The following is a 14,208-nucleotide window of genomic DNA, read 5'->3' on the forward strand; positions in this document are numbered from 1 at the left end:
AACACTTAGATTTTGATGTCATATGCTCATACGAAAAACTTTTGGTGGAGAAAAATCCAAGGATCCTAGTTTCAATGATAGTTGCATCCATCCAGAATGATTTTGGTTATATTCCATCTTACTACAAGTTGTGGATAGAAAAAAAGAAAGTGATGACACTATTATACGGTGATTATGATCAATTATATAATGACCTTTCACATTTGTTGCACGCCATGGAATTTTTCATCCCTATAACCATTGTACGATCTTATACTCATTCTGCGACTATTGATGGATAAGTTATTCTAGGGAAGAAGTTTTTGGAGGGTTGTTCTGGGCTTTCAAGTCAGAAATTGAAGGTTTTCGCCATTTTAGACAAATGGTTCAAGTTGATGGGACTTTTTTGTATGACGTATACAAACACGTCTTTATGATAGTTGTTGCACAATATGGTGACAAAAAAATTTCCCTATTGCTTTTGCCATTGTTAAGAATGAGTTAGAGGAAACATGTATTTTCTTTCTCTCAAACTTGCACTCTTATGTTGTCACTTAAGATGGGGTTTGTATGATATCAAATCGTTCAACTGGATTGTTGGCCACGATTAATAGACTAAGAAACAGTTGGTCACCTTCGTAATTATGTTATCATGTTGTTTTGTTGTACCAATAGTTGGATAATTTAGTTATGAACATCATTATCCATCTACAATTTTTTTTACTTACATAATTGCATACTACTCATACATAAATTTTAACTAAACACAAATTCATACATATATTTAAAACATTTCATCAACATACAAAACAACTTTTTCTCTCATTCTTCTCCATTTCTACACAATTATTTTTTTCTTTTTTTCATTCTTCTCCATAAGACGTTTTCTACGTCGAATCGATAACTTTTCATATTTTTTTCCTCTTCTTCTTCTTCTTCTTCTTCTTCTTCCTCTTCTTCTTCTTCTTCTTCCTCTTCCTCTTCCTCTTCCTCTTCCTCTTCCTCTTCCTCTTCCTCTTCCTCTTCCTCTTCCTTCCTCCTCTTCTTCCTCCTCTTCTCCTCCTCTTCTTCCTCTTCTTCTTCTTCTTCTTCTTCTTCTTCTTCTTCTTCTTCTTCTTCTTCTTCTCTCTTCTTTTCTTCTTCTTCTTCTTCTTCTTCTCTTCTTTCTTCTTCTTCTTCTTCTTCTCTTTCTTCTTCTTCTCTTCTTTCTTCTTCTTCTCTTCTTCTTCTTCTTTTCTTCTTCTTCTTCTCTTCTCTTCTTCTTCTCTTCTTCTTCTTCTTCTTCTTCTTTTCTTCTTCTTTCTTCTTCTTCTTCTTCTTCTTCTTCTTCTCTTCTCTTCTCTTCTTCTTCTTCTTCTTCTTCTTCTTTTCTTCTTTCTTCTTTCTTCCTTCTTCTTCCTTCTTCTTTCTTTTCCTTCTCTTCTTCTCTTCTTCTCTTCTTTCTTCTTCTCTTTCCTTTCTCTTCTTCTTCTTCTTCTTTCTCTTTTTCTCTTTCTTCTTCTTCTTCTCCTCTCTCTTCTTCTTCTTCTTCTTCTTCTTCTCTTTCTCTTCTTCTTCTTTCTCTTCTTCTCTTCTCTTCTCCTCTTTCTCTCTTCTTCTTTCCTTCTCTTCTTCTTCTTCTTTCTTCTCTCTCTTTCTTTTTCTTCTTCTTCTCTCTTCTTTCTTTTCTTTTCTTCTTTCTTCTTCTTCTTTCTTCTCTCTTCCTTATACACTATTCCCTCTTATTTATAATGAAAAATTTATAAAAATGACTCCTGGAACTCGTCACCTCAGCATGACGAGTTCCAATTTTTTATTTTTGTAAGAAATAAAATACTCGAAAAATAAATAAAAATTTATTTTAATGAAATTCTTCATCTTGATGTGATGAGTTTCGAGAAAAATAATTAAATATTCATACGTCGATTTAAAAATTATTTCTAACAAAACTCATCACCTCAAGATGACAAATTCTAACTATACTATGATGTCAAATTTACTAAAGAAAATCCCAACTTGGATGCTCCGGCAAGAGAAAAAAAATCTTCCTTCTATTATCAACAGTGGGCAAACAACCACTGACCGAAATCACAAGACCCCATTTATACCAGATGATTTCCGCTGTCCAATATCCCTTGAGCTGATGAAGGGTCCTGTCATTGTTTCAACAGGGCAGGTATATTTATTTTAGATTTCTTCTTCTTTTTAATTATCACTTCAGTCTTGAAAACCATCTGCCCTCGTTAAATTGCTGTGAATGATCAATTTTGCTTGATATATTGCTTGGTTAATGACCTCGCTTGTTTCATCAAATCACATTGTTATGTCATTATTCTATTTGACTAAAATTTCAATTCTAAAATGGTCTTAGTCATTATTCAATATGGGTGCTAAATGCAAGATGTTTATAACAACCATGCATTTGATTATACATTTTATGTAAAACCGCTCATGTATAAAGACGGCAATCTCGAAGACCAAAGAATGGCTGCAGGTGAAATCCGTCTTCTAGCTAAACGCAATGCAGATAACCGTGTAACTATTGCTGAAGCTGGGGCTATACCTCTCCTTGTGAGCCTCCTTTCAACAACTGACTCACACACCCAAGAACATGCTGTAACAGCACTTCTTAACCTTTCCATTTGTGAAGTTAACAAAGGATGTATCGTATCCTCTGGAGCGGTTCCTGGTATTGTCCAAGTGCTTAAGAAGGGGAGCATGGAAGCTAGAGAGAATGCAACAGCCATCCTCTTCAGCCTCTCGATAGTGGATGAAAATAAGGTGGCAATTGGTTCCTCGGGAGCAATCCCTCCACTAGTGACACTGCTAAGTGAAGGCACACGGAGGAGCAAAAAGGATGCAGCTACGGCACTCTTCAACTTGTGCATTTACCAAGGGAACAAGGGAAAAGCAGTTAGAGCTGGAGTTATACCTACATTAATGCGTTTACCGACAAAACCTGGAGGCGGAATGGTGGATGAGTCGTTGGCCATATTTGCAATACTTGGTAGCCAATCTGGAGGGAAGTCTGCCATCGGAGCGGTCAAGGCTGTGCCACTTTTGGTAGATTTTATTGGAAATGGATCCCCGAGGAACAAGGAGAATGCAGCTGCGATTTTGGTGCACCTTTGTGCCAGAGACCAACATCTAGGAGAGGCAGTGGAACTATGAGTGATGGATCATTTGGTGGACTTGGCACAAAATGGTACGGACAGGGCCAAGCGAAAGGCAGCTCAACTGCTTCAGCGGTTGAGTAGGTTTGTTGAGCAGCAAAAGCAGGAACATGCCCACTTTGAGGCCCAAGCACAGCAGTTGATAGCCGAGTTTCATTTTGTCTTAAATTATATTCATTTTATTACCTTGTTTTTTTTGGGGGGGTAGTAAAAGAGTCGGCTTTGCTTCAGACAAGGAGGTGGAAGATCACCCGACCGACCCGTAAGTTATTCATTTGTGTGGAAGAATATTTTACTCAGAATCATCAAAGTTGAAAGAAGAAAGCAAAGGGAAAGAAAAAGGCTAAATTTGCATTTAACATCTATGTGAATTTGTATGTACCAAAAAAAATGGGAATCTGTACCATTGGAATGTTATAGAACTGCTATCATCCTCGGTTTTTAACTGGGGAGAGGTTCTTGTATTGAAATAAAAAGTTGTTTCAAAATTCACCAGTGATATGTAAAACCTTGTTCTTTGATCTGATGTATTCAGCTTTAGACCTTGTTTTGCTTGTGTTCTGTATCGGTTGATGTGATCCAATGGGAACCCATTTGCTTGTAATACAATCTTTTCTTGAAACATGATCAACCGCCCCTTTGATTACATCCAAAACTTGGAAATTCTCAATAATGCTCTTTATTCTTCTATTTTCAAATCGGTTATTGAACTGATAAGCTTGGGCGGTTATGGTGGGTCTGAGGAAAAGATTATGAGCTGACTCAGGTGGTTGTGGTGGTGGGTCATGGCTTAGGCCCTGTTTGTATCCGGTGCTGCTGCTTGCGTCGAAACAACGCTCTTCGAGATTAATATAACACATGTGAATATGTCGAGTTATATATAAAACGATAATGTCACATCAATATATATATATTTTTTTCGAGTAATGTAATGTAATTGATTTTGTAAATTGTGAAATCATAGGGATTTTTTTATTCGATTAAGAGAATATCCTTTAATCTCATAAAATGAAGATTAAATATAGTTTACTTGTTGGGACTATCAATAACTAAAGAGTACAATTATATTTTTATTATTTTTAAGTAATGGTCTCACTAAATTGTTATGTAATTATACTTTGTTAGTTAAATATGCATAAAATTTAGAATAAAAAAATATTATAATTGTAACTTTAAAAATTATTGTATTATCTAAACATACCTTATTATGCCCGAACCAAACTACCTCGATAATTAGAAGGATGGTTGTTTTTCCTAAAGACCTAGGTTCGAGCACCTGAGACTGCAAATGTTATTTGCGCATTCATTGTCAAATGATTGTGAATCTTTAGAGTATATACTATCTTATAATCATCCTAGATTAATCATACACACCTTAATTATATGGAAAAGAACGAAGGAACATTTTCTTCACGCCAAACAACCAAGGTTTTTTTTTTTTTGACAAATTCTGAATCTAATCCTAATTTTAGAAGAAGAGAAGAGAGCCAGGGACAGAGTCGGGATTGAATCATGAGGGGACAATTTGCTTAAATTTAAAATAAATAGGATATTAAAAATAATTAAATTGTAAAAAAATAAGAGATAAAGGGTTTAATTTCATTAAATTTAAAATTGAAAAATCTTAAAAATGAGTAAACACAAAAATTTGAGGTAAAAGTTTAATTTCATTAATTTTAAAATTAACAATGTCCTATAAAACAATTATACCATAAAATTTTAAAAGAGATAATAGCTTATTCATAACGGTTTAAAATTATTAGTGACTTAAAAGATAATTAAACCATCAAAGTTGGGAGAAGCAATTGCTCTTTCCACCTGAAACATGTATTTGCCCCAGAAGAGGATTTTTCTAATAAGTCCATAACTAACTATCTAAGAGAATATGAGGAACCAAAAAATCAAGTTGGATCAATAAAAAGAATAAATAAATAGAGCTATGGACACAAATACCCCTCCATGTGTAAAGTTTACCCTAATTCTTGTTTTCAGTTATTCGACTTTACTACCCCCGAAAAAGCAAAGGATTTAGTTGGCAGCCACATTTTACGTCATCACATGCAGAAACTTACTTATTTACCGCATGCTTTTTTCACTTTAATTCAAAGGTTTGGATCTATGAAGCAGCTGAGCTTCCCCCACATTTTGCATGGTTTTCAGAATCGGACCGGTTAACGAACCGGTCATATTATCGGTTCACTGGTTCAATCGATCGAATCGATCTGATTGGTCGGAAGAACTAGACGACGTCATAATTATTTAAAAAATTAAATAAAAATACCAAAAATATTTAATAAAAAATAATTTTTTATATCACAAGTCATATTCAAAGCAAGTCATAACATATATAAGTTAAAAACTATAAAATCAAGTGAAACAAAATGATTCAAATTAACTACAACATAATATTTAAGGTAAAACATATTAAATAATAAATATAATTATATAACTATAATTAAAAAATAAATTTGAGGTTAAAAATTATAACAAAATGATATTGTTTGGTTTAATTTTTTTTAAAACAATCCCACATGCCTAAGAAACATAGAAGAACATCCCAAAAATCTAAAGAGTAAAAATATGAGAACAAAACAATCTCACATTGCTAAGTAACATAGAAGCGCATCACAACTAACTTCTATAAATAATAGAGGTAATTTGACATTCAAAATCATTGAGCCTTTTGGTGAGCATTGAGTGAACTATTCTTTCACTTCAATCAAGCTCGAATTTTAGGCTTCAATCGAGCTTCTAATTTTTTTTTGAGTTCAAGTTTCAATATTATATTTCGAGTTTGAGTTGAACTTGATAATTTTTAGCTTGTGAGTTTGAGTTGAGTTGATCTTACTTTTAAAGTTTTCAAGTTTGAGTCGAGCTCAACAATACTCGAGTTCGACTTGGCTCGTTTAACGAACGACGTTGTTTGGTTTAATTTTTTTAAAAAAAAAAACAAAAATCTCGGTTTTTCCCGGTTTTCAGCCAGTCCGGTTCGAACGGTTAAATGGTTCTGGCTGGTTCACTAATAACAGTTCAACCGATTTAAATTAAACCGGACTAAACAACAGTTCCCGATTGAACCGGTCGATCTGGTCCGATTTTCAAAACAGAGACATTTTGCTTTATTGGCACTGCTAGTCTTGGTCCTTGCAAAAAGCATTTATCCCCATTCCTATGATTCCCTCTATTTTTCTTTTCAATATTATTATTCTTTTTATAAAATTTTAGAATATTTCACTTTCTCTGCTTCTCCATAATTTTATTTGAAAATTGCATGATTTTTAGGTGGGATACACACATGATTTCTTTTAGGTGACAAACTTATAAAATTTTAAAATTTGAAGGGATAAAAACAAATTATCAACAGAAAAACATAAAAAATTTCACCTCAAACTAATTAATATCTCACGACTATGTATAAATTTATTGTACTACCTCCGTCTCACTTAAAATATCGATTATTGACTTCTTTTATCAATTTTTTGAACTTTGACTCTTTAGTATGTAAGATTTATTATTGATAAAATATAAAAAAATATATTTTAAAAAAATTCAATCAATTAGTTTTAAAATATTTATTTTATAGGTTTAAAGATATATATTATAAAATTTATCTTTTTAAAATGTTTAAACTAATTGCGATAAAAGTTTAAAAATTGACTTTTTGAAAAATTAATAAACAACAATTTTAATAAGACGGAGAGGTAACAAAAATATAACCAAAATCATGTACTATTTTTGCACAAAATTTGATGCATGGCCTGCGGGCTAATATCTTTTCTTGGGGACGATGAAGGATCTTATTTAAACTTAAAGAGTCAATGGATTTGATTTATATATCAAATTTAAACAAAATTAATTTAATGTAAAAATAATTTTAATTTATTTAAAGCTCGAACTCCCTTGACATCAATAGGATTCGAATTTGATCCTCAAAGAATAACAATAATTCATTTTCTACAAAGAAATGATAAATCTACCGTGTATATATATATATAAACTTCAAACTCAAATTAAAAATAATTTGAATTGAAATTACATCCGGAAATTTAAATGGAGATGGAATCGATATTTGATAATCAACACGCGCTGGAGCTGAGATGCCATTAAGAAACTTGGACAAATCTATTAAGTTTATGAGCATGCTAGAGATCGCACCATATTACATATTCACGAAGATGCTTCTTAACTCCATAAGAATGATCGTAGGGATATGCGATAAGAGTTTGTTAGTATTTTCTGGAGATTTTTTTTCTCTATTTTTCCGATGAGAAGTTAAACTAAGATGCAGATGATTTCATAAACTGTTCTTCAGCTAGAATTCCAACAAGTTTCTTTTAAGAATCAGGAATATGCATAGGAACCATGATTTTATGTAACCTAAACAACGATGTTGATCTCCAACAGTTATATATGCAATAAGAAGACACAGACACGAGGGCAATGAAGTTACCTCGGAGGATATTAACAAAGAAAATTAGCTTATCATGTCAGATTACAGATCCCAAAACTTCACATACACACATAAATGATCGAATTTGTAAACAAGCCCATGCAAAATAAAAAGAAAACCCCAAATATATAGTATGAAACAACATTAATTCTACCAATCTTTTGATTTTCTTTCGGTAGATGACGATGAAAACGAGTTCCTCACTGTCAACTTTGATGTGAAATATCTGTCATTAAAGCTTCAAGGAAGGTTGAAAGTAGCTCATAGGAGATGGTTAGTAGTGGAAGAGTTGAGACCTGATAAATCCGTCCAATTATTTCCTCCCCAATACTGATTATTGTCTGATAGATTTAGCCTCTGGTTGCTTTCAGTTTTCACTGGAGCTACCTGAGAAAACCTAGAAGACGATGGTGCTTCCAAACCCTCACTTTGAAATGGATATAAAACGCCATTGGTTGGTTCAAAGAAAGGGAACTGCTGCTGCTGCAGCAGTTGCTGATGAGTTCCTATTTGAAACCCCATATCAGCCTGTCCACTAGTTCCACTTGTTGCCCCTATCTGACTCTGAATTCCACCAAATTTTAACCCAGTATTCACGAAACCATACTGAGAAAAATTTTGCAGAGTGGCCATGAAGGGTAAATGAGATGATTGCTGCGGTAAATGAGCAGTGATTTGATCAGACGGATTCGACCCGACTTGCTTCTCTGTTGAAGCCGAGGATTTCGAGCTACTGCTTTTGTTCTTCTTGTTTCTCCGGCAACTCCCGCCTACCGGGACGTTTCTAAGAGCTCCTCCTCGGGTCCAATACCTCCGACACGTCTTGCAAAAGTGGCGTGGCTGAGAGAGGTTGTAGTTATTGAAGTAGCAGAATTTAGTGTTGGTGGATTCACACCTTGGACACTTGAGGGCGGCTTCTGGCTGTGGAAGCTTGGCTAGCCTGGCTCGGTCCGCCATCGAACCGGGTCTAATGGATCCACCACCAGCTCCAGGAGGTGGAAGCTCAGGTTTCTCGGTTCCTTGTTGATCATTGTGCGGCTGCAAAAAGAAAACCCAGGTAATCTCATAACTGTAAAGAAGAAATATATTTGGTATATTCAGGGAAGAAAAGATCACAAAGGAATATGAATATTTATCTTTCTATATATTGCTTTCATTTTGGGTGCAGAAGCTGTGGATAGAAATTGATGATGAAGAAAAGAAAAGAAAAATAAACCCTTACCTGCTGCCAGTTGGGAGGATCTAAATAGACTGGAAGAGATGAAAAAACCATGGCTAAATATAATTTGCCGTGTCTTCTTTTATAAAAGTTGATGGGTTCTTTGAGAAAAACAAGGTGGAGAATCACTCAAAGGGAATACCAGAGACCAAAGAGAATTAAAGGGAAGAGGCAGAGGGAGAAGGCTGCTTTTTTATATACATAATTTTTATTCTTTTCATTTGATTATTGTGTCATCTCTACCTTTTTGTTTTTATTATTATTTTAGGGTTTTGAGTGGACTAAGTTTTCCTTCACCTATAAGCTTTTGATTCTTCTTGAAAATTTTACGACGCCACAACCTTAATATACAATTAAAATATATATTATTGGGTTTGTTATTATTTAAGTAATAAAATGGTAAAAATATTTTTTAAAATATTATTATTTCTACTTAAAATATCAATATTTTTTAATATTTTTGGTAAAGTGTCTAACAATAACAAAATCGATAGAAAATCGGTAACGCTTTACCGGTTTTGTTTAAAACACCCAATAATAACAAAACCTGAAGAAATAATAATGTTTCCGGTAACTTTTTACCGGTTTTGTTATTAAATAAAAACAAAACCGGTAGTTTTTTTAGCCGTATATTAAGGGGAAATGATCACGTGTAACAACCTTAATATACGGTTAAAAAATGTATTACCGGTTTTGTTATTATTTAAATAATAAAATCAGTAAAAAATTACCGAAAATATTATTATTTCTATTGATTTTGTTATTGTTGGACACTTTACCAGAAATATTAAAAAATATTAATGTTTTAAATAGAAATAATAATATTTTAAGTAATTTTTTTACGATTTAATTATTTAAATAATAACAAAATAAATAACATCTTTTTTAATTATATATTAAGAGTGTCACACTATAAAACTTCTCCCTGTCTCACGTTATCATTTCCTATTCTTCAACTGTTGAGTTTTTGTGCTCAAAGAGAGAGCTGTTCATGCACGGGAGGTATAAATATAACCTACTGTATTATACAGCCAGAAATTACCACCCTTTTGCCACTTTGGTCTTCACATAAATTGTTATACTTTCATTATAAATTATTATTTCTCTTAACTTACTTATACCACACATAATCTAAAAGCGAGTTTATTTAAATTTAAGATATTTAAAAAAATAACGTTTTTCCATTAGTTATATTTTATATACGTTCAAATTAACAATAAAGTGTTTGAAGCATTGTTTCTTAGGGTCCGTTTGATTAACGTAAAACATTTTTCGGAAAACGTTTTCCTCATTTTTCAAGGTTTGGTTGGGGGAAAACAGATTGATCAATGTAAAACATTTTCCTTGTCAACATAATTTCCTTTGCATTTTCTGGAAAATGACTTCGGTTTAATTTTCCGTATGTCATTTTCTAAACTTTTCACTTCAAAGCATAACTACTCAAAATAATATTATTTTATAAATTTAATATTAATATGATATTTTAGCATCATGTTAATAAAAATATTAATTATTAACATATTTAAAATATAGTTATTAATATTTTTTAATAATATAATATAATAGTATTATTACAATAATATACTCAATTATATTATAATAATATATGATACTATTATATTCTTATTTTAATAATATATAATAAATTATTAATAAAATTTATATTATTTATTAATTTCTTAAAAATAATATTATTGAATTATTAATAGTGAATACTTTTATTTATGTATTTAATATTAATATAATAGTATAATAATATTATAAAAATTCCTTAAAATATATTTATTAATAATTTTAAAATATAATATAATATTTTTATTTTTATAGATATTAAATATAAATTATCATATTTTATTTTAATAGAATATACAAGAGTTAATATTTTTATTTATAAAATTATAGAAATAATATTTTATTAATAATATTGACATAAATAATATTTGTAATCGGCCATTTCCGTTTTGGGCTTTTTGGCCAATTAAAGATTATATCGACCTGTTCTCCTCAACGCCCCTTTTCTATGTCATTAATTATGTGGTCTTCTTTTGTATGATTTAGTTGGCTTTTTACCTCTAGTTTTGAGTTAATATCAATTTTATTTTAATAGTTTAAGATCATTATGAAATAATATTTTTTCAAAAAAATTTAATTGTTGACAACGTATACATCTTATGAATGCAGCAACTCGAACGTAAGATTCTTAAAACAAATACTATTTATTTTAGTCGCTAAGATCACATAATGGGTTCAAAATACAACTTCATTATATGGTACAGTAATGGTACAGAAATATCATTATTTGATATAAATTTTATGACATGAAAAAAGAAAAAATATTATAAAATTGGAAACTAAACCAAGGAGGACGTGAATATTAGATCTTTTGTTTTTTTAAGTAAATTTTAGGGTTGATCAATTCCGTTTAAATTTTGTATACTTGTTCTAATTAAATTAAAAAAAATACAATAGTTGGTCATTTATTTACTTAAAATTTAATCACTTTCTTTTTTATTCAATTAAGATGTGATCATTGAGGGTTAACTAGACCTTTGACGTAACATAGTAAATTTATAAAATTAAAAAGGATAAACTAGAAAAATGATCACTCATGTTTGAGGAGGTTTTTATTTTTTCATTGAAGTTTCAAAAATAAAAAATTGGTCACTAAAAGGTCAAATATGAAACAATAGTTTTATATCTAATTTATTCCAAAATATATCTATTTTTTTGTTTATCATTGAAATACTTGATTGTTTTATGTCCAAAAAAAGTTCATCTTTAAGTTTTATTTTTAAAATTTAATATATATATATATATATATATAAATAATTAGAAAAATTAGAAAGCTTTTGGAGTAAATTAGATATAAAATCATTTGCAAAGACTTTTTTGATGTTTTAGTGATCAATTTATTACTTTTGAAACTTTAGTAGGGAAAACGAAAACTTAGTCAAACATTAGTGACCATTTGTGTAGTATACCCTTTTTAATTTTATAAATTCATTATGTCAAGTCAACATCCCATTAAAGATCTAACGACATTTAGCCTTAGTGAGCACATCTTAATTAAATAATAACGAAAGTGATCAAATAATATGTTTTTTGAATCTAGCGAGAAAAAATATACAAAACTTAAATGAAAGTGATCAATCGTGTAATGTACCCTATTTTTTATTTATTTATATTTTTGTGTCTAATATTTTTATTTTAACTAGGACAAATATTCGATTTGAACCGATGGTCTTACGTCTGGACTAATCAAAATTTAATGTAAAATTTTATTATTATCACATTTCTTGTAGTTTAACCAGACATACATTGTTCATGACACCATGTTCTCGATTGCATATTTAGTGCTACGAGATAATTTTCAAGTCAATTATGAACATTTATGACAATTCACAATAAAGATGTATCCTTTCCAAATTAGAAAAAGAAAAAGATTATGGGTTTAACCAATTTTCTATCAACTTTTTGAGCTGCTTTAGGAAATCTCGTTGTCCCTTAAGCTTTAATGCTTATATCATGAATGTTCTTTTTCTTAATTATTAGAGGAATTAATAGCAATTTGTAACTTGTCTTTCTTCCCTTAATTTCCCTTCACGTTCCTATACACTTTTCTCGGTTGAGTCCCCCTTTTATTGGATTGAGACAGCAAAGAGAGTAGAGTACTTGGAGATAAATTGTGGGAAATTAAAGTACTTTGTTTAGTGGGAAGGCAGCTTGAGAATAAAAAAAAAAAAAGATGCATGCATGCATATCTTCTTATCTAAGGAATCTTTGCTTCTATTACTAAGAAAAGGATTCTCTTCCACATATATACAATGAGTTTTATATTTAATATTTCGTAGATAATATTAAGGAGGCAAGTGTTGAAAAATTAATTCAAAGGTTCTTACAATTGTGCCTTTAATTCTTTTGGAAACACTTCAAAAGAAAAATAAACTATCGAGATTGAATGAGTTGATGGTCGAACTTAATACATCCAAGATGTATGCAAGGAAGGCCTCACACCCTTTTATGACAAGTTTCATGCTTTAATTGCCATGATCCTTCAGGGCATTGGACTCATAATAATTACCCCTAACTCCTAACAGGCATGTGACCTATGGATGCTGGGGTAGACCTCTTTGAAGCTACAACTCTATACTTCTCATTCTTTAGGCAGTCGGGGCGATAATTGTCCAGAACAACAACAAGCATCAGTTTCCCTTATACAATTCTCATAGTGATGACAGTCACAAATGATCACAGAATACGGGTCTTAAGGTCCTTTTTAGACCTCCTTGTGTTAGCTATCCACAACACCTTGTATCCAATTTAGAATTATGATCGAATCTTAGAGACCACGTGCATCATAAAACAAAACATTTACCGAGTTATTCAACCCTTTCTATTTTTTAACAAACATAAAACAATCAACTCAATCGAAACACAAAAGGGCATTCGATTTCTTATTTTACGTATCACGAGGACTAACTTATAAATTTAATAAGATACTTTTTAATAACTAGAAATTTATGAGAAATACTAAATTACTGTGCAATTAAATACAAGTTCGTTCAAGAATATCAATTCTAAAGTAAATCATAGTTAAATCAGATGTTGATTGAAAAATATATGATTTAAGTGAAATCAGACATTAATTGAAAAATATATTATTTAAGGATTAAACCGTAAAACTAATGTGTACTAGAATAGTAAACTTTAGAGACTAAGTTGAGAAATTGTCAAATTAAAGGACTAATGTAGACAAAAAAAAGTCACCAATTTAAATGACTAAAAGTTGTTTTATACTTCCTAAACACACCCAAACAAACTCTAACTAACATGGTCAATAGTCAAGACCATCCATAACAAAGAAATAGTAAAGCAGTTTGAATAGGTAAAATCCCATACCCATCGAATACGGTCAAGAGCTCAAAACAATTACACACTTAACACTACTAAAGAAGGATCGTCCTAGAGAACTCCATAGACACTTTTCTTTTTAATTATTGTTTCTTGGGTATCTGCAACTTAAAAGAGCTTATCAATGGCTGGCAAAGGTGAGGGTCCGGCAATCGGCATAGATCTTGGCACTACGTACTCGTGCGTTGGCGTTTGGCAACATGATCGGGTGGAGAACGGCGACGTTACCGTCCCTGCCTGTATGACCTTTTAACTTACATTATAACTCAAGACAATAAATATATATTAGAGAAAGTGTTTACATTATTCTTCGTATTCTACTACACAAATTACGAACATATTTATAAGATTGTATATAGCTTTTTTACTAGTCTATAATTTAATATTTATAAGATTGTTTGACCAGTTGATCAAATTACGAACATATTTTTCTAAATTTTTCTATATATAAAACTATTTTAATAATATTGATAAATTTACTTCACAAACTTTCAATA

General features: G+C 31.1%; 1 protein-coding gene and 1 pseudogene across 1 annotated transcript; one reads left to right on the top strand and one right to left on the bottom strand.

Annotated features, from left to right (window-relative positions):
* The first annotated feature begins 1,945 nt into the window (after positions 1-1,945).
* On the top strand, positions 1,946-3,339 carry LOC120159961 (annotated as a pseudogene).
* A 4,474-nt stretch (positions 3,340-7,813) lies between these two features.
* On the bottom strand, positions 7,814-9,042 carry LOC120160026 (dof zinc finger protein DOF3.6-like). The gene is made up of 2 exons (XM_039170496.1): positions 8,804-9,042; positions 7,814-8,619 (listed from the first exon to the last, which is right to left on the bottom strand). Exons 1-2 carry the CDS (start codon positions 8,852-8,854, stop codon positions 7,843-7,845), a joined length of 828 nt encoding a protein of 275 aa, XP_039026427.1. The 5' UTR covers positions 8,855-9,042; the 3' UTR covers positions 7,814-7,842.
* Positions 9,043-14,208: the final 5,166 nt, after the last annotated feature.

Source organism: Hibiscus syriacus, unplaced genomic scaffold (genome assembly GCF_006381635.1).
Source record: "Hibiscus syriacus cultivar Baekdansim isolate YM2019G1 unplaced genomic scaffold, ASM638163v2 tig00111388_pilon, whole genome shotgun sequence".
In the NCBI taxonomy this organism is placed as follows: domain Eukaryota; kingdom Viridiplantae; phylum Streptophyta; class Magnoliopsida; order Malvales; family Malvaceae; genus Hibiscus; species Hibiscus syriacus.

Coding starts and splice junctions, on each gene's coding strand:
- LOC120160026 (XM_039170496.1), bottom strand. CDS start 8,854: ATGGTTTTTTCATCTCTTCCAGTCTATTTAGATCCTCCCAACTGGCAG. Junction 8,620..8,803: donor ATCCTCCCAACTGGCAGCAG/GTAAGGGTTTAT, acceptor TTCTTTTTGCAG/CCGCACAATGATCAACAAGG.